Below are 19,884 nucleotides of genomic sequence, written 5' to 3'. Positions count from 1 at the left end.
TTTTCCTTTCGGCCATCTCTCTCTCGACATCTTGGCCATCTTGCCGGGGCATTTGTTTACCTTCGTTGCAGGTAATTTCTCTGCTGGCAACTTTTTTTACGTTGCGGATGTCGTCGTTTTTCTTGTGTTTGTTTTCTTGTTTTTGAGCCCCTTTTCGCTGGGGAATCCCCAGTGCGACCATCTTAAAGTGGAAATAAGAATGTTTCACTTGAACTTTAATGAAATTTCGCCCAGATTGGGCCGACTCAAAAGTTCAACTTGGACTGGGGCCAAAATGATCATATGCATATTTCATAAGACCTTTTTCATTTTCATTTCGTTCGCTTTTCGCTGGGAGTTATGGTGAAATTTTTACAACCTCAGATGGAATTGTGGGGGGGGGTTTCAAGATGGGTTGTGAAATTTCAAGAGCTCCGACGACTGTGGCGAACAATAAAAGACGGAAGCTGGCGGCTGATGTGCCATAACGGAATGTTGTTGCCGCCATTTGCCCCTTCTTTCTTACCGTAATTTGTCGGTGATTCATTTTTCTTGCCCTCCATTTCCCGCCCATAACCTTCGTTTCGCCCACCGCCACCCACTCTTTTTTCTTTCACATGGATATTATTTCTTCATCTGCAATCCCGAGTTCAGCCGCCCTTACTTTCCATACCTTTCCTGGACTGGGCTTCAATTTCCCTTCGTTATTAAATGCTTCGTTTCACTATTTCGGCACTGAAAGAATATATTAGTCAAGTTGGCTGCTTTTTGGTTTTTACCATGTGGAAATAAAGTGTTTAACTGTAGTGACAGAATATTTGTATTCAAATGAATAAAAATCTTGAATTTTAAGTTCTTAAAAAGGTTTTTGAATATATTACATATATTTATACCCGTTACTCGTAGAGTAAAAGGGTATATTGTATTCGTGCAAAAGTATGTAACAGCTAGAAGGAAGCGTTTCCGACCCTATAAACTATATATATTCTTAATCAGGGTCACTAGCCGAGTCGATATAGCCATGTCCGTCTGTCTGTCCGTCCGTATGAACGCTGAGATCTCGGAAACTATAAAAGCTAGAAGACTGACATTTTGCACGCAGATTCTAGGAGTTCCTACGCAGCGCCCAAAATCGCTTATATACGATTTTAAAAATTTCAATATTTTGGAAAAGTAAAAATGCAGTTTTATTGTATTTATCAATACCTATCGAAATGAAGAGCACATTTTTTAAATCGGACCATTCGTTAAAAAGTTACGGCGGATCAAAGTTTTTATCTCCATCTCCTTCGCACTCCCTTTAGCTGAGTAACGGGTATCTGATAGTCGGGGCACCCGACTATAGCGTTCTCTCTTGTTTTTTTATTCCATTGAAGTATTATCTTAATAGAAAGTTTCTAGTTAATTTTATAGATTTTATTGTCTTTTGATATCATTTTCTACTGCTAAAATTTTAATTTACCAAATTTTAAAACGTAATATTTATTAGTTTTTTAATTTAATTTAATTAAGAATCTATGTTGTTTTGTTCATGGATTAAAAATAATAATTAATACACCAATTTATTTATTTGTTTTATTTCGTTCTGTGTTTACGGCACCCAACAAAAACTACTTTTAAAATAAACCCTTTTCGTCACACTCCCTTAGCCCTGGGGGCACATTAAGTGGGAAACACGTTGGGGAAACTTGTCCAGAAAACAAAAACTTTGGAATACACTTTCCACCTGCTGCTTCTCCGCATTCGCCAAACATCCAAATGCCACCCCAAAAAGTATGCTAACAAATTTGTTGTTTTGTCCAGTTTGCAGCTCATTTTAATTTTGCACTAATATGCTAACAATTAAAATGATATACCTGATTTGTTTGAACATTTATTGTTTATTATTACTACGCATTCTATGATGTTAGCCCGACATGGCATGTTGTAATGCGATTAAAATAAAACAAAGCCCTTTTGTGCGCTGAAAATTGTGTTGATATCAATTAAAGTGATGAAAAGTAATGAAAATGAACCGAACAATTGATAACAGAAAAAAATTTAAAGTAATCTTGAACTCCATTTCAACTATGTATTAAATAATTCTAACAAGTAAAATAAAATTACTGAAAACAAAAGTTAAGGTATTATGCTAGCATTTATTTTTTAGTTCTCTTCCCATTTATTTTCCAACATGAATTTACTCGAACATATATAAGCAGCGAATACCCTTCCACAAAAGTTAAGGCATTTCGCTAGCATTTATTTTTAATTCTCTTGCTAAACTTGTTTACGGCTCTTGTTTTTATTGCTGTTATTGCTGTAGTTATTGTGCCCGTATCCGGTGAATTGGGCGTGAAACAGCCGGCAAGCGGCAAAAGGGGTGGGGACGGGGGCGGGGGCTTAGCCCTTGTGCGGCCACACACATACATGCATACATGGCGGGCCAACAGCGCGTATGAGTGATACACGTGTAAATTTGTTAAAGTACTCGACAAAACGACAAAGGCGGCCAAAGCTGGCAAAGCTGCACAGAAAAACACGGCGAAACAACAAAAGGAGAATGCGAGTCGGCGGAAAGAGTCGACCCAATTGATATCGTACACTATAAAGGGGACAAAAGATAAACCCCGAGGTGTGAATACGGAATACGGAAAACAGAGAATACAGAGGGATTCGTAAGCTGATTGACGTTTGTTTAGTCTGTGTTAAGTCCTGCAATGAAAACCCCTTTGGTCCTGGCTTAAAGGGTAACCAACTGAAGAACAACAATCGCATCTACCTCCACTTAAGCACACAGATATGCACACAGATACACACACACACACACAGAAAGAGGAGGCCCTCTGACTGCAACTCATGTATTTATGAAGTGTCAACAGCGTCGTCATCATGATGCATGGCACCCAGCACTATCTGCCCTCGGTTAAACCCAACTGCACCCCTTTTTCACTACTCTCTCCACCCCTTGTTGCTGCAAATCCACCCGCCCACTCATCATCCCCAACCCCTCGCTTTATCCACTCACCTGAGCTGAGCACTTGTCGCATTCTTTGCGTTTTCTCGCTCATTCTTTTTCATTCACAGAGGGTCGGACTTGAAGTATACTTAGATATCATAAATTAATAGGATTTTTAATAGGATTTTTGCTTATGGTTTAACTACATCATTTCATTTTCAAATAAAAATTATTTTTGATTCCTTTTGATTTATTTATGTTACTTTTAAAAAAAATTAATATAATAATTATTTTTTAATAATACAAAAATATAGCTAATATTTTAAATAGATATAAAAACTAAAAAAATATTTTCAATAAATATAATACAAAACCATACCACATCTTAGGAAAATTAAATTTTCCCATTTTTATTCGTATTAAATACTTAAGCACTAAGAACTATTATACTTCAACTCCTTATAAAAACTGATGACTTTTATAGGGTAATATATTTTAGCATACTTTTCGCACAACCCTTTGTTGGCTGTTAATTTAGGCTTTATTACAACACATCAAACATAGAAACAGAGAGACAGCAAGCCTGAGTAATATTTGTTTGTTTCACGGTTCCGGTTTTAATTCAACAGTTTCTTTAAACTACTTTTTTGCCCCCGCTTTGCAACTCAATTTGGAAAGCGAAACAACTGCAGTTACAACTTTTGAATACTCTTGGAACTAGAAATATGAACAAAACTAAAAAAATAATTAGACTAAAGAAAGGCACTTTGAAATCATGTAATTATTACAGGAAATATTCATTTTATAACAAAAATTTATTAATATATTTAGCTTACTCAAATATTCCTTTCAAAAATATCATTGCACTGCCTGGGGATCTCGGGAATATTTAGTATTTAGTTTCCCATTGTCGGGATTATTTGGCCAACAATTAATCATGGCGATACAAAGCTCCGACCGAAGGTGTGCTACCTCTTTAGAGGGCTAAAAACAAGCGAAACGGAGGCGCCGAGGGGAATAAGAATAAAATGGCCGACTGTCGGCAAAATCGTGTTTCTATGTCAAGCATAAATTTCTACCCTCTTCATGCGCTCGCTCTTTCGCCGTGATGAAGACAGACGATTATGTGGCAGAAACCAAGGGGGAAAAAAATATATATACGTATTTTGCTATAAAAAACTGGGCTTGTTGACAGCGCCAGGGGAAAGTCGGTGCACTTAATGAATGCAGAATCCCTCCATCCGAAAAACCCAAGGCAGCAATGCACTTACACTTACCAACCCCATTCCCCATTCCCCGCTGCAATGCAAATAAATTACACGGAAATAATTGCATTAAGACAAAGAATGGAGAATGGAGAGCAGTCCCGAGATTCCAAGCTCCCGGCGACACCAAAAATAACTTCACATGTCATAACTGCAGAAAACATTCGCCGGCAATTTGCACGACAATTTGCCAAACAATCTGTCAAGCCGGAAACATTTCGCCCAACTTTCTCTGGGAGTAATGAGAGCACTCGCGAAAGTGCGAACGGAACGGAGAGTTTGCCATAATCAAGGGGGATTTTAAGGGAGGTACTTGATGAGCAGTTCGGGGACTTTCCACAATTGCCAGTCGGCAATTTGGGCTAATCAGTTGACTTTGCAACTAAAGTATGTAGAGATCTTTTGAGGCATTAAACGGGGATTTTTGAACTTTTGAAACTATTATTATTATACTATTTAAAATACAACTTAACTATAATAACTATGTACTAAATAATTAATAAACTATAAGAACTATAAAAGATAATAATAATAATTGACATTCACAATACATTCTCAAGTCATACAAAAAAAATTAAATTCTTCTAAATTATATTAGTAAATTCTAGTATAAACTAAATATTTAAAGAAATAACTAGTTTCACTTAACTCTTCCACCCTTGTTCCTAAAAGCAATAAGAAATTCCGAAAAGGGATCTCTAAGCCTTTTTAAAAAGCGAAAACCATTTTCCAAAGCCCTCCTCTTGGGGCAAACTTCAATTTCAACTTTGCCCATTAGCCGCTCGGAATGTTGTGGTAAGGCCGAAATATTGCAATTCCCTATTTTGGGCCAAGTTATGACGGCCTTGGCCACGAGTCTGCCCCGTCGAAGGCTGTTCATCAAAACTCAATAGCCAAAAAACAAAACCAAAAAAAAAGTAGAACCGAAAACACAATTCAAAGCCAGTCAATATAGAAGGCAGACAACGAAAGTAGAAATAAGAAAAAGTAGAATAAGCCCGCTGAAATGAACCGGGCATGAAGTAGAAACAAATAGAGATATTTACACTGGGAAAAATGAAACAAGTCCGATTTTACCAAAAATAATAAATCTGTCTTTTAAAAGTTAATATTAAAAAAATACCAGAATTATACTAATAATATTGATGATTAAACATATCACTTGTTTTTTTTTTTATTATAGAGATCTTAACTTTAATTTTATGTTTCATTATTTTTTAAGAGGAATAATTGTTTTTAAAATATAGGTTTCCATAATTTTTTTTATATTTTATTTGTCTCTAAGTTTTATTTTTTAGTGTGTAGAAATAGGAGAACGGAAGGGAATGAGGCCGCCATACAACCGCACGGTTGCCTTAAATTGTTTTCCGACCGAATTCAGTGGCGGAGCGAAAAGCGTCGAGCACATTTTACAACTCAGCTGAAGTGCTTAATTACACAGAGGGGGACGAGAGGGACGTACAGTGAGACGGAGATGGAAAAGGAGAAAGAGACGCGTATAGACAAGGTGAAAGGGACGACAACAAAGACGAGCTGTGAACAATAGAATGCGATTCGGTAGTACGTACGAACGTGTGTTGCAAAATCAAAACCGCCGAACAGCTACTTGGTTATTTGTGCTGGCCGCAGCCGCAGGATCCTCTCGTCCTTTTGCTGCAGGGGGAAACCCAGCCAGATTTCCCGGCCCAACTCCTTCGTAGTACCCAGCTCACCCAACGATTCGGGGTTCGGGGTTCGGGGCTTCCACGGATGCCCCCCGCTTAGGTGGCCATTAGTCCTAATGACTTGGGAGCCAGCTTTGCCGCTCCACGCCCACTTTGCTTCTACGCCTTCATTTCAAGCGAATGGTACAGTGAAGCTCACATTTCAGTTTATCTGGGAAATATCCGGGGAGATACATATCTTAAACCGGATTAAAAATAAATATTATTTAAAATATCGAAACAAATTGTGTATATTTCTCAACTAACGAAACATTATGTGTAAATTTTTGTTTTTTATTTTCTCAAAAAATTTATTTAAATTTATAGTTTTTTCAAAATTCTAATGGAATTAAACATTTGATCAATCCGACTATTATTAAAGTTAATCGCAGCAATACAGCTATTTATCGATTTCCACCTATCGAGCGGCTTATCGATAACGTGAAATTTGCAACTCGAAGTGCAGCAGAGACTTGCCTGTATTTGAAGGAACAAAAGCATGGAGATAGAGTAAAAAAAAACAACAAATGCAGGCGGGCTATAAAGTGTATGTGGGGGGAGGGGAATGGGGCTCTAAAAGAAATGTGGCAAAGAAAGTTGCTTTGTGTTTTTAATTCATTGTTCACGTTGGCTTTGTTCACCCGTTCCTTTAGCCATCCCGCTCCCACCTCTACTTATTTGTGTGTCCTGTTCCGACATCGTGTGTATTTTTGCAGCGTTGCGTATTATAAACAGTTAAAAGAACTTTGCTCGCGCGCCACACGCCGCCGCCAACTGACGCGATTTTAATTCCACTTCACCATAAGAAGGGTAATTTTTAATGAGCAGGCGAAGCAGGACCGAGGAGCAAAAGGAGCTGCCAGCAAGGAGTCATCCTGTCGCTTTATCATCGTCTCAGGCCTTCCGTTTCAGATTCAGCTTCAGCTTCTGACTCAGTTTCAGTTTCAGGCCAGTTGCATTCAGCAAACAGCCAGGCAGCGAAACAAACACAAGGATGAAATAAAAACGGGGAATACCCTAATACCAGAAGTATTTCCCGGCTGGGTATTTTGACTTGACCACCACTTTGACCAACTTCCTATCCCAAAAATATAAAAACATTACCATTTAAATGAACAGATTAATGTCTAATAATTCATTTTTAATAAATATTTTGATAAACGTCTTGGTGATATTCCACTTCCGTCTGATAACCTTAAAAGTTGATGTATTAAAGGACAACAATTTAACCAATTATTATTAAAAATATTACATTTTGCAACTGATATAAGCGAACTTTATATAAAAACTTGAATACTCTCCTTAATGGTATATTTATAATATAAATAAAATGCGAGGCGGAGAACCGGGGACAGCTACCTTTTTGTTTACGACTGTTAAGAAGGAAAGATATGCGAAAAGGAGCTGAGCGAGAAGGGATGCTGTGGAAAAAGGGGAGGGGCCAGCATCCGGCGAGACCAACATCCTGCTGCACTTAACCCATATTCCAGGCTCTTTGGCATTGCCAGAAAAGGCATAATTTGCACGCATTCGTTTAGTCATTTTCATAAATAACCCCTTACAAAAAGCGGCAGTCCGGAAAAGGGGGAAAATGCGGCAGACCCGGCATTAATATTATCGTGCTCGGCGCGCTCTCCGCCGATTTTCAGGTCAATCCGGATTTCGCTTTAAATATATATAAATCCAATAAGCGCACAGATTTCGTTTGGACAGCGAAAACGAGTTAAAAATAAATAATATGCATGAGTTGGGGGTACTGAAAATATGTAATATGATAAATATCTGGAAAATGTATTTCATTCGCAAGCTTCATTACTATTAAAATTAATAAAAGTTAAAATTTACATAAAATGGACAAACGAAAGAGTCTACTATGAATTCTTTCAACTCGATGGTGGGAATTGTTTTATGTCAATACTCTGATACCATCTGGCAACTCTAGGAATCGCAGCCAACTTCACCTCAAGGAATGCTAAGAGCCACGCTGCCTTAAATACGGATGATCGCAATCATCTCGTGAGAAATAACCGTCAACGTTCAATATAAATTAGTATATATCAAACCCCGAGTTGAATACAACCCGACTTGATGTCTACTGAATTTCAAAACCTATCTAAATGGTAAACAATTAAATCCACGTGGCATCTGCGCCATCCCTTCACCAATTACCAGTCACCACTGACAATCGAATATCGCTGGGATAATGAAAACATTATTGGAACAAACACCCGATGTGGGGGTACAAAAAAAGAGCGTGGGACCATAAAAACGGGACGTGGCAAGAGGGGCACTGGGTCGTTTGCCCGTCTCCGGTTCGCTGCACATTCGAGTGCATTCAAGTGTGCTCGCTACAATGCTGCCATCGAATGCAAGGAGGCAAAGGAGCGCTTTACTGTACAATCGCAAGTACAGTGGAGCCGGCATGACAATCGCAATGCCCTAAGATCCATTTACGGCTATGACAAATTATTGGACAATGTGTGAAGGCCCCACGTTGGGCGCCAACTAGCAAAAGTTCACAACTACCGACCGTTTATTACCACCGGAACAAGGCTAACGTAAACGTAAAATATCATAAACTTATGCTGACTTATCATCCATGTAAGAAGAATCATAAACGTATGCTTACTTAAATGCCCCACGTTGGGCGCCACAAATCTTTATGTGATCGGTGAAAAGGCTTTCGACTTATTTGATTTGTTGGTTCTGAAAAGACCAACGCCCATTGTGAGTTTACCACTGTGCCGGGCCCTTTTTACCCCTTTTCCTCAACGGTCCAACCTCTTTGGGACAGCTACAGTTACAATGCATGCGGATAAACAACGAGAACAGAGAGCAACACTTGAAACAATAATAATAACACAATCAAGTGCCTGTTCACACACGCTACGAGAGTGTCTGTCTCTTTCTTTGAGTGCGTTTGTATGTGTGTGTGTGCGTTGCTCTGAGTGCACACATATGCATTCCACCTGAATGCATTACGTATACGCCGCGTGTGCTGGAAAAGGGGTTTGCCTTGGTCCTTCTCCCCACACACAACCACCGCTCGCACTCGCACTCCTGCTCGCATTTCTTTTCACACATGCGTTGGCCCATGCCGATGACCCAGCAGAGGACAGGCTATCCATCCTATCCTTTTGTTGGCAAGCCTTGAGGCCATCACCGTCCCCATCTTTACCGTCATCCTCATCCTCATCCCAATCTACCCCCCAGTTTCATCCTCGGGCACTCGTTCTCCACATGCTCTTCACTCGCAGAAGAGCAGCTCGACAGCATTCTGCAACAATGGTCGTGAGTGGGTTTGTCAGCTGCTGTTTGCCCTCCCGTCTGTGTTTGCTTTAGGTAATCATCTCGCACTGCCCAACCTCCTTCTCCAACCGCCTTCCGAATCAGACATCCAGGTGGAGGGACGGATAGTCGGCAGGGCAGCCAGTTGAAAGCTGAAAGGTGCCAGGCCAAGTCAGGGCTACTTGCACAAAGGCAATCATAAATCTCATTCCCGCGAATCCCGACCAGCAGATGAGGGCAAAGTCATCAAGTCGATCGAGCTGCTGTTCGTTCGATCCACATAACGGCAAGTAGCAGCTGTGAGGGAATCTGAGCGTAAAGAGGATATTTCATAATGCACTTCAATAAATCTTAGAGAATAAATCTCTCCAGCTATTATAATTATACCCATTACTCGTAGAGTAAAAGGTAATTTTGTTGTGCCTATTAATACCTATCGAAATGTAAAAGAAAATTTTAAAATCGCACCATTCATTAAAAAGATATGAGCTTACATAACTTTATCTCCCTCGCACTCTCTTTAGCTCGAGACGGGTATCTGATATTTGATCTCTTGTTTTAAACTTATATGTGTTTTATAAATTGAATACTATAAATAGATATTCCTCTTAATATCTATTATTGAATATCCTTAGATTAATAGAGACACCTCCAAACTGAACTTTAAAACCCATTTAAAAGGGCTTTCATTTAAAGTATATTTTGTTCACTTCCATCTTTTACGAATACCAAGGTTGAAATCGATTTCGAGTGGCTTTCCCTCTGTGTTTTTCTTTCGAGCAAAACGGGAATTTCGTTTTCTGATTTCCCTTTACGCGTTTCAATCTCGGCTTTCTTATCAATTAAGCCTCCCCCTTTCTTTTACCCGGCACGCCCTGTAATCACAATTCTTTCTTGTCGACTTCGACTTCACTACCCCGGAGCTTATCCCTGTGCCTTGCATGTTGCTCGTTTTTACTTCTTTTTTTTTGTTTTTCGGCGAGTCAGGATCAAAGGCTGGCCAGGCTGCAGCAATATCCTTCCATTTATGCATGGTGCCTGCAATTTATGCGCATCCTTGTGCCAGGTTTTCCACCCTTTTCCCCGGAAAGTCATGTCTGCAAAATGTTGCCAGCCAACACCTTCTAATAGTTTTTTTTTCCCCGCAAGGATCCCTTCCCTCTACTCCTCCTTTTCGAATGGCAACCACTGCTGACACCATTTTGTATCCACGTCTCTGTGTGTGTGTGTGTGTGTGTGTGTGTGTAGAGTCCTTGCAAAGGAGCAAAAAATTAAAAATGTGTATAAAATAACTTTTGCTCTTTGACTTTTTGCGCCGTTATGCATTTTTACGCAAGGACTTGGCATCTCTCCGTTTTCGGGAGACCGGCTCGGTTCAGTTCGGGGTGCTAAAGGACTTCCACGATGGCAGGAACGTGCCGCGTGCCATGAATTTCATAAACCGACTGCAGCTGCACATGTATGTATATGTACCATCCATTCATCCTGGCCCCACATCCTTAGCCTTAGCCTCAGCTTTAGACCGTGTTTAGCCATCGCTCCTCGTGCCACCAAAGAGTTGCTCGTTATAATAAAGTTGCGGCCACAGTGGGGCAATATCCAAAGGGCAACGGGGTCCACCCGAAATGTATATCAATTACATTGTGAGTTACGATGCGAGCGCTTACCGTTAGTTAAGAGTTTTTACACCGAGCTTTAAATTTCGAATGGCTCAAGGTACCTGGTATATACGTATATGAATCGGAAAATGACTGCTCGGACGGAGAAATGATCTGAAAATTAACATCTTCTCTTCTACTCATAAAAATTGGGCGACTATATCAAATATTTAAAAGCGATCTTTAGAAAAACGGGAAATGATTACGAAATTAACAAAAAATGGTATACGGTCACACTTAACAGCAGTGACTTTATCTTTGTGTCCGAAATATTGTGATACTTCGTGCTCTATTGTTCCAATTGAAGACTAACTCATTCCTCAAATTATTTCCGAATTTCGTATTTTTTTACAGAAGGGTTTTTAAGCCCTTCTTTTATTATTAGTATAGAAGAACACAAGTCCTATGAAAATCCCACTCTATTACTATAAACCAGTCATGAATCGAAGATCATGATGAAAATGTATTCACTTAATTTTCAGTGCAACTTAAGCCAGCAAGTTGAGTAACTTTGCTACGCAAATCCTTACAGTTTCCCTATTTCCGCATTTCGCAACAGACAAAGCAGCCGCTTTTGTGGTGGGTTAAAAGGGTAAGGAGGCGAAGGGTCATCTGCCGGACGAACACCTCCCACCTTCCACTAGCCACCACCCACAAGCTCACATTCCCAACATGACCTCAGACACATGCCGAAACTAGTGGCTAACAAAACATGTGCCTGGCATAGTTCAAATTGCTCAGAGATTGGGCGAGAGAGCCCAGCAGTCTGATGGATGGGTAAAAACATTTTGATAAATAGAAGCTGCAGCCAGGGAAACATTTGAAGTGCGATTTCCGAGCCTACGCTCAAAAATCAGTATATCTAAAATATTCCAAATAAAATTTAAAAGTAATTAGGTCATCACTAGGGGAAAATATTGAATAGTAATGTAATTTGAACATTTTACAAAAAATTAGATGAATTATAAACTTTAACAAAATTATAAAAAAAATTTTTTTTTAATTTAAAAAAAATAAATATTTAAAATTAGATAGTCCTTCGGGAAATCTCCTTTTAAATTTTTAATATATTTTATTTTATTTTTAAGAAAGTTTAAAGTCTAAATGTTTGCTAGTTTAAAATAGCTAAAAAGTAAACATTTTTTTTAATGTGAAGTTCTTGCTTTAACCATTAATTGAGTGGGGTTATTTTTATCCATCATCCAGGCGAAAGGATGGGTGGAGGGATGACATCGATAGACATTTCGTGGGCGGTTCCTTTCGCAACTCGGCGTAATGTCACGCCCCTTTTCTGTTGCTGCCTACTGTCAATAATTTTGTTGGCAACTCGCCACAAAAAAATGTGTATAAAAAGGAAACAAGAAAACAGAAGCCACGAACCTGTGTTTTCAGGAAGCAATTACGGAACACGCGGTACAGCAAAGTACAAAAACGTAAGGCTTTTAAGCAGGGGTGCAGATTGTGGCTCAGATAAATAGATTAAAGCACTAAACATTTTTACTTGATGTACAAATTTATTTTACTGGATTTTTCATTAATTTAACACCATTTTCCACATGAAAAAGCAGTTTTGCTTTCTTTGTATGCCTTTTTTCTATTCAAACAACTCTTTTCATTGGTAGAAATTTAAATGATTTTTATTTTCTGTTATTTTCTTTAATAACATCAAACACTCCGTTTCATTATTTTCTCTTTTGCTGCAGTTTATACCATTGAATTTGTATTACTTTTACTTTAGTTTACAGTTTCGGTCTGTTGATAAATCCGAAACCCCATTAAAAAACCATTTGCATACATGCTTTCGGTAAACAAAAAGTAGCAATCTCGTCCACCCGTATTTGACCTTTATTTAACAAAAATCATTATTTGCCTTTGCCAACTGATATGCTATTCAACGTGAACTTTGGTTTTTCTCTTTTAAATTGAAAAGTTTTGCTTTTCATAGGTGTGGAGTGGCTTTCCTTTATAATCACTTTTAAGATCGGTTACAGGTGACTCAAGTGAATTGAAATACATTATAGTAATTACTTATTGTATTATAAAAAAATATGGTTTTTATATTTTCAAATATTTTATTTAAATCTTTCTGAAATTTTTTCTGTTTTATATTTTAAATAAATAATCTATTTAATCACATTTTTTTTTAAATTTAATTTTTACCCATTCTATTTGTATTAATTAATAGAGATAGATTTTATTAATTTATTATAATAGATTGTGGTGTTTATATTTTTCCAAATTTTTTTAAATCATAATTTTATTTTTTCCCTTTTCTATCTTTATTAAATAATCTCTTAACCAAATCAGTCCCATTTCGAAATTTCCGTTTTATTCGTGTTGAAACCTCTGGGCTTCCCTTCAGAAAATGAAAACTACGCCCCTGGCTCACATGGGTGTTGATTCCACAGGGTGTTTTTCAGGGGCTGTTCGACGAGTGTGTGCGTCATGTTTTGGTCTATGTTCTGTGTTGGTAATGAGGTTGTTTTTGCATGTTCACTCATAATACGAAATTTGGAGCTGTAACGCTGCTTTATCTATAAAACAACGCTGATGATGACGCAGCGGCTCAGGAAGTGCTTGGCTGCTGGAGGAAGTGCAAAATGGAAAATGGAATATTTTCGGGGCGTAACGGGGGGCGTGGCAAAGGGGGCTGAGTGTTATGGTTGCTGTCTTGTTCAATGCATTTCGCATTTTGACATGTAATTAAACGTTTTGCGGTTGACAACAGCACGAGAAAAGAGGGCATAGAGAGCTTGTGGTTCGCAGAGCCATTTTCCATTGTCATTGGATAAATGTACATATATGGAGCACCCCCTCTCCTACTCCATATCCCCATATATGGCACAGCTTTGTACATATCTGTTACACACTCGCTCGTCTGCATAAATATTGCGGCTGAAACAATGAAATGCGGCGGCAGCAGAACGATTGATGTCAGAGGAAATGCGTCCTGCAAAAACCCACAGAGTGAAAAGGCTGAATTCAAATGAAGCGATATCGAAGGCGGAATGGCGGATGGCGAATGGCAAACAAAAGGTTGGAGCTCCCATCTCAATTTGTAATTCATTAAGTGTCAAAGGCGAACATAGCAGTGGTTAGGCAAATGTGTCGAGGGCCAAACAAATTATCTGGGGAACTTGGGGAAATTATTAAGAGAAAGCAACTCTTGACATGTCTTCTTATGGAATAAATTTCTGTGTTTGATGAATGTGCAAAACTATCTTTTCACCTAAAAAAAAAACAAAGAGAAAAAATATTATAAAATGAAATATACATATTTTAAATCTTAAACTTTCCTTAAAAATTACTCATACGAATTACAGAATTACGAATTACGGGGTTTCACCCACAAGAATTGGCATAAGGATAAATATTATAAAATAATAAATATTTTGGTTATTTTATTTCCTAAAAAATTACTCATACGACACGTATGACAGTTAGAATTTAAAATCTAACATTTCTTTCATACTTTTTGGCATGTTTTTGGGTGATTTCAGATGCCTAAAGGCTTCTTTGGCATCGCTTATGTATTTTTAAAGTTGCTTTCTTCGAAATACTAAATATATAGCTTTAAAAAAATGGAACTTGAGATATTCCCCCACCCATCAACAATTATTATCTCTTTGCGGTCATTGCTTGAGTGAACTTCCTGGCCCGCAATTAATTTAAGACCAGACCGAAAGGAAAGCATCTCAAGCAGCAGCTGCATCGCGGCGAAGTTTCACTGTGGGTTAAAGTTAAAGGTTTCCGGGGGGTTTCTGGGGTTTTCGGGGGGTTTCGGGGGGCTACGAAAGACGGGCGAGAAAGTTTTTGTGGAAATGAGGAAAATAACATTTCATTGCATACTTTTAGGGCAGCACTGCTCGGGTTAACTCAATATTTTCTTGGCTCCTTGTGGCATTTTGTTGTAGTTGCTGCTGCTGCTGCTGTTGTTTCGGTGCTCTCGTACTCAACGTACTTAAGCATGCATATGAAAATGTCGGATTCTAGGCTTTAATGCCCCACTTTCCGCCGCCAAGTGGAAGCGAGATGGAGCTAGCATTCAGTCGCCCATTCATTCATTCATTTTCGCATTTCACTGGCTCACATTTCTTTCTCCAAATTGTTAAAATGGAGCATGCAAAATAATTGCGTGCACCCCGCCCCCCCCCCCTTTTCCAGGAAACGAACCCCCCTCCCACCCTCAAAACCGAACATCCCCCCTCCCCACATCATGCAACATTTTGCCAGGCATATAATATTTTGCTCTTAATTCGTTAGCAAAGTTTCGTTGCAGCCGATGCAAGCTTCACTTTAAAATTGCAATTGATGCTGAGCAGTTTTTCCATTTGGGCCTGGCCATCAGCAGAGTTGCCCGCCAAAAAACTGAAATGCCGAAAATGAATAGCCAAATTACGACTTACATATGTCTACAAATGGAGTGAATTTATTTTAAGTAGAGGAAGAGACATAATTACTGTCGGCTGTGAATGTTTAGAAGAAAAAAATAATTAATTAAAGAGATTTATGTTGCAAATGTTTATGTTTATAATTTAGTTTTTAATTGCGATTTTTTGGGAAAAAGTTTATAATAACCTTTAAAAGTTAATCAAAGACTTTGATTCAAAGTTTTATAAAAAATTGTATCCAGGAAAAATATATAACATATTAAAGTACAGTCTACATGAAATCTAAGTACGAAAAAAATCCGAAAGCATGGTCACACTTAAAATTATACTTGCTTTAGTAAAAAATAAGGCCAGGTTGGCAGCTCTGGTCCCGTTCATTAGAGGGAGAATGGTAGAGTGGCAGCCAGAGAAAGAGAAATGCGTATTTGATTATCTTTCGGTTCGGACTACGGACCAACAAAGCCATACAAATGGATGCCACAAATATGCATTTTGCAGGCCAAATTGTGCATTTGCCGATGGAGAAAAGTGCACTAAGGGGCATGGGGCGGGGTAATGTGCGGGGGGGGGCTACGAGGGTTTCCTGGGGGAGTTGGAAAAATAGGTCCATGAGTCACAGCAGGCGATACGAATGCAACTTGACTACAATTACTTGACTCGACTGCAAATGCAGTTGCATTCGATTAAGTTCTGTTTACCCAAGAAGCCAAACACTCGGTTACACCATTTTACAACACTTCAAAAAGGGAGTTGGCATGTCCTCTTTGCCAATAGTTTCCCATTCTGCCAGTTTCTGCAAAAATACTGCTTAGGAAGCCAAAAAAAATATATATATGTACAGTTTTTCTCATAAAGAGAGTAAATTGTAGCACTCTGGACATCTTGCATTCCTTTTCTTTCCTTGCCAGTGGATTTTCTTTGAGTTTTATATTACACACTTGTTTTTTGTACTTTGCATTTTTTCTTTACCAAAACCATGTTATACGATTTTAAACGGAATTTAGTTACCATGCTTTACAACTATTCAAAGATTATTTAAAACTTCGATGTGGATTTTATACTAATATTTTTTGAAAGATTTGTAATTAGAAATAATTATACAAAAAATATTACTAAAGCTACATTTTTAAATGTTTGATAATAAGCTTTTCCTTTTTAAACGTCTTTAAAATAAAATAAAAATAAATAAATAAATAATTAAAATAAATAAAAAATATTTTTTCATAATTGTTGTTAACCAGTTGCTTGGATTTATGGATGAATTTAGTTGTATAAAAGTTAAAATATGGAAAATTAAGAACAAAATGAGATAAATCAAACATATTTAGTTGACATTTTAAGTTCTTTGAAAACAAAACAGCCTGCTGGATGCAGGAAGTTGTAATTTTGAAAAGTGCTCAATGAGATCTCCGTATTGTCACGATATTGGAAGGTCCTTCGAATAAGTCCGCTTTTTGGAAGCGCATAAACGATAACATTGCCACACACACAATCCTTGAGTTCTCGCCGTCGCCGGGTAAAGGTTGAGTCCTCTGCAAGGATAACCTTTGTGGCCCGTGTCCTTTTGAACGTTTGCGTTTGCTCAATGGGCATTGAGCAGGCAGCCTTAACCCGCACCGAGCGGAGGCTGTCAGTAATGACCCACTTGTGCTGCCAGCCCTTTTCCCCTGTGTTTTAGTGCATTCAAATGCTCACTCATCAAAATCAAAAGTCAAATTGTCTGTCTAAGCCAAGGAAGCAGCCATAAACAGAGGGCTGGCCAAGTGCGATGCCAACTTGACTGTTTTATAGCCAAAAGTTTTGATTATAAGTATTTTCAATAACCACTTTTTATTTTATATATTAATATTTTTTACCCCAATATAAGTTTAAAAAAATTCAAAAAATTCTTGCTTTCAGATTAAATTGCTTAGTGAATCACCTTAATTCATATCAATAAATAACAATAAAAAGCCGATATGATTAATGTGAAATTTATGATTCAAACATATGAATATATATACTTAAAAAATCAGTTACCTTATAAAAATTACTAAAATACTATATGAAAAATATTACATTTAAATACCAAATGTATAATTTTTTGGCAAATAATGTAAAATAAGATAAAAACGATATTGACATGATTTTACTTAATCTTTAAAAAATATTAAATTGACCTGCACATACCAATGTGATGCTAGCCAAATTTTTTCTGTGCAGCTATCGAATATATTAAAAATGATTTTATCTAGGGAAAGTGATTACCCACCTACTTTTAATATCTCACTTGGCTGCCTTTCCTGTAATCCATGGTGGCCAACACTGGCTTTTGGCTAAAATGGTTCTGGGCAATGCGAGATGCGAGATGGGAAATAGGTATGGGATACCTTCCCCCTCTGGCAATTGCTATTAAGTTCACTTTACGTCCAGAAGTCAAAGTGAAAGTACCGGGGGAATAAAATACGTATACGTATTACCCTGGTACCGGCTGCTATTTATTTTCATTTTCGTGCATTTATGGCTTTATCTCCACTCCACTCCTCTGACACTTTGTCGTTTTTATCGTTTCAGCGTTAATTCGGTTAAGCACTTAAAGCGAAAGCCGGGGTCCACGGAGAGTCCAGAGTCCAGGGTCCACATGGACTGGCAGTTGGCCAGCAGAAGCTGGATGATGGCGATGATGCGTTGACAGGAGTCGCAGAGAACAGCCGCAGCCACATCCACATCCACTGGACAGATAGCACCTGCCCGAGTTTGAATTCAGGCTTTCAGACTTGCAGAACTTTGCCGACGACATCCAGAGCCTCGAACCCATCATGTCCAGCAGTCACTCCGGCACAATTGGCCGTAAACGCGTGGGCAGCGGCAGTGCTGCCAGCAGCGAATATTACTACGCTTCCGGCGGACTGGCAGGACTCGCAGGATCCGCAGGAAGTGGAGCCATCGGCGGCGGCGGGGAGCAGCTGCGGCGCCAGCGCTCCGCCGAGTGGCACAGTCACGGCAGTCGACACGGTGGTCACGGCGGTCACGGTCATGGGCTGAGTCACGGCCTCAGTCACGGACTGGGTCACGGCTATGGGAGCAGCAGCGAGGACGAGTACCAGAACACCGGCCAGGCGACGGCCTTCGACACCCAACTGCTCGCCCAGCTGCTGCTGCAGAGTCAGCAATTGGCAAGTGAGTATACACTGGGGGAAAGGTTATTCAATCTCCATAAATAACATGAAATCGATGGGGAAAAAAATTATAATTGGCCGAAAATAGTACGAGAAAATACAGTCATATATTACTACAATTATAGTAATTAATAAATAATTTATTAATAAAATTGTAATAAAATTTGTAGGAAAATTATAAAATGTATTTAAAGATAAAAAACTTTCTGCAAAATATGAATTTATATCGATAATATTCTTTTTAATCCAATATGTTTTATGGTGTAAAATCAAAGGTATTCGATTTCCAATACCTATTTTTCTTTATTTAATGGTAAAAATTATACCTTTTTGTATTATATTATCAGTTATTCTTATAAATTATTTATCTCTTTAAAATTATAAAAAAAAAATAAAAAAGTCAAGTAATTTAAATCAGGGATCGTAAATAATCGTTATTTGAGATTTTTATTTTAAAAAGTCTACTGCAATATTTTGTTTTAAACGTCAAAAATAACGTTCTTTTTACTCTTGTCCACAAAGTATATGCATGTCAACAAATCAGCAAAGCAAATTAACTGTTATTTGTCCATGCCTATAAAGTGCATAAAAACCACTTAAATTGTTGATTAAAACTTGTAAAAATCTCAAATAACGATTATTTACGGTCCCTGATTTAAATCTATGGAGAATGTCAAATTAAAAATGATTTTTTGGGAAGCTTAAACAATTATTGAGAAATCTTTTAACAATGCAGCAGGTTCACTATAAATATTATCAATAGTCCACTTTTTCGCCCGGTGTAATCTGAAGGGTTTTCCTAGGACGGATATTAGGAAGCAAATGCGATTTACCAGTCGGTCAAGCTAGTAAATATTCATTATTTTATTTAATTGAATTATTCAGCTGCCGCAACTGTGTCGAGGATGTCGAGTAACGTAACCAACTAACCGACTGGCTTAGGTCCAGGCACACAAATCGATTCCAATTGCTGGCCATTGAAATGGAGCTGGCCAAGAAGATGCTGAGATAAATTTGAGGGGGACGGGGGGCGAGATGTGGGCACTACTGACATTTCTCTGATTGAATTCAGTAAATCGCCCGATGTAACCGGTGAGCCACAGTGAGGACGGCCTAGATAACTCCAAACCTTGATTTGGATTATTATTATTTATTTCAAAAATATTCTAAATTTTTAATCTTAAAATTTCTAAAAATATTTAAAGTCAAATCAAAAGTATATGTTAGTTTAGTTATAAACCAGGTCAAAAAATGTAAGGTTATTATTAAAATTAGATAAAGCGAAAAAAATACAATTTACCATATCATTATTAAATGGTAAAAGTCAGGAACCTTAAATACAAGTTTTTTTTAATCTCAAAAATATATATATATCATTTACTCATGCCCCTTGAAGACAAAAACAAATGTTTATATTTTTGACTTAATAGTGAACAAAAATCGGTCAAATTTAACAAAAAATAACAATTGCTCTCATTTTTATGCATCGATAGAACTCTTTACT

General features: G+C 38.0%; 1 protein-coding gene and 1 long non-coding RNA gene across 3 annotated transcripts in view; both read left to right on the top strand.

Annotated features, from left to right (window-relative positions):
* The window catches only part of LOC123003497 (uncharacterized), a 68,585-nt gene extending 50,669 nt beyond the window's left edge, over positions 1-17,916 (top strand). The window contains exon 3 of the long non-coding RNA XR_006412615.2: positions 17,776-17,916. This is a non-coding gene — a long non-coding RNA (uncharacterized lncRNA). The remainder of the gene's footprint in view (positions 1-17,775) is intronic.
* An 82-nt stretch (positions 17,917-17,998) lies between these two features.
* The window catches only part of Ten-a (tenascin accessory), a 149,661-nt gene continuing 147,775 nt past the window's right edge, over positions 17,999-19,884 (top strand). For both annotated transcript variants that reach the window (XM_070219337.1, XM_070219336.1), the window contains exon 1: positions 17,999-18,381. In XM_070219337.1, coding sequence (XP_070075438.1) covers positions 18,021-18,381 — 361 coding nt within the window. In that variant the 5' untranslated portion in view covers positions 17,999-18,020. The remainder of the gene's footprint in view (positions 18,382-19,884) is intronic.

The sequence above is a fragment of the Drosophila takahashii genome, chromosome X, assembly GCF_030179915.1.
Source record: "Drosophila takahashii strain IR98-3 E-12201 chromosome X, DtakHiC1v2, whole genome shotgun sequence".
Lineage (NCBI taxonomy): Eukaryota > Metazoa > Arthropoda > Insecta > Diptera > Drosophilidae > Drosophila > Drosophila takahashii.
The sequence above is the reverse complement of the archived record's forward strand: the minus strand, read 5'-3'. Positions and strand labels throughout refer to the sequence as shown.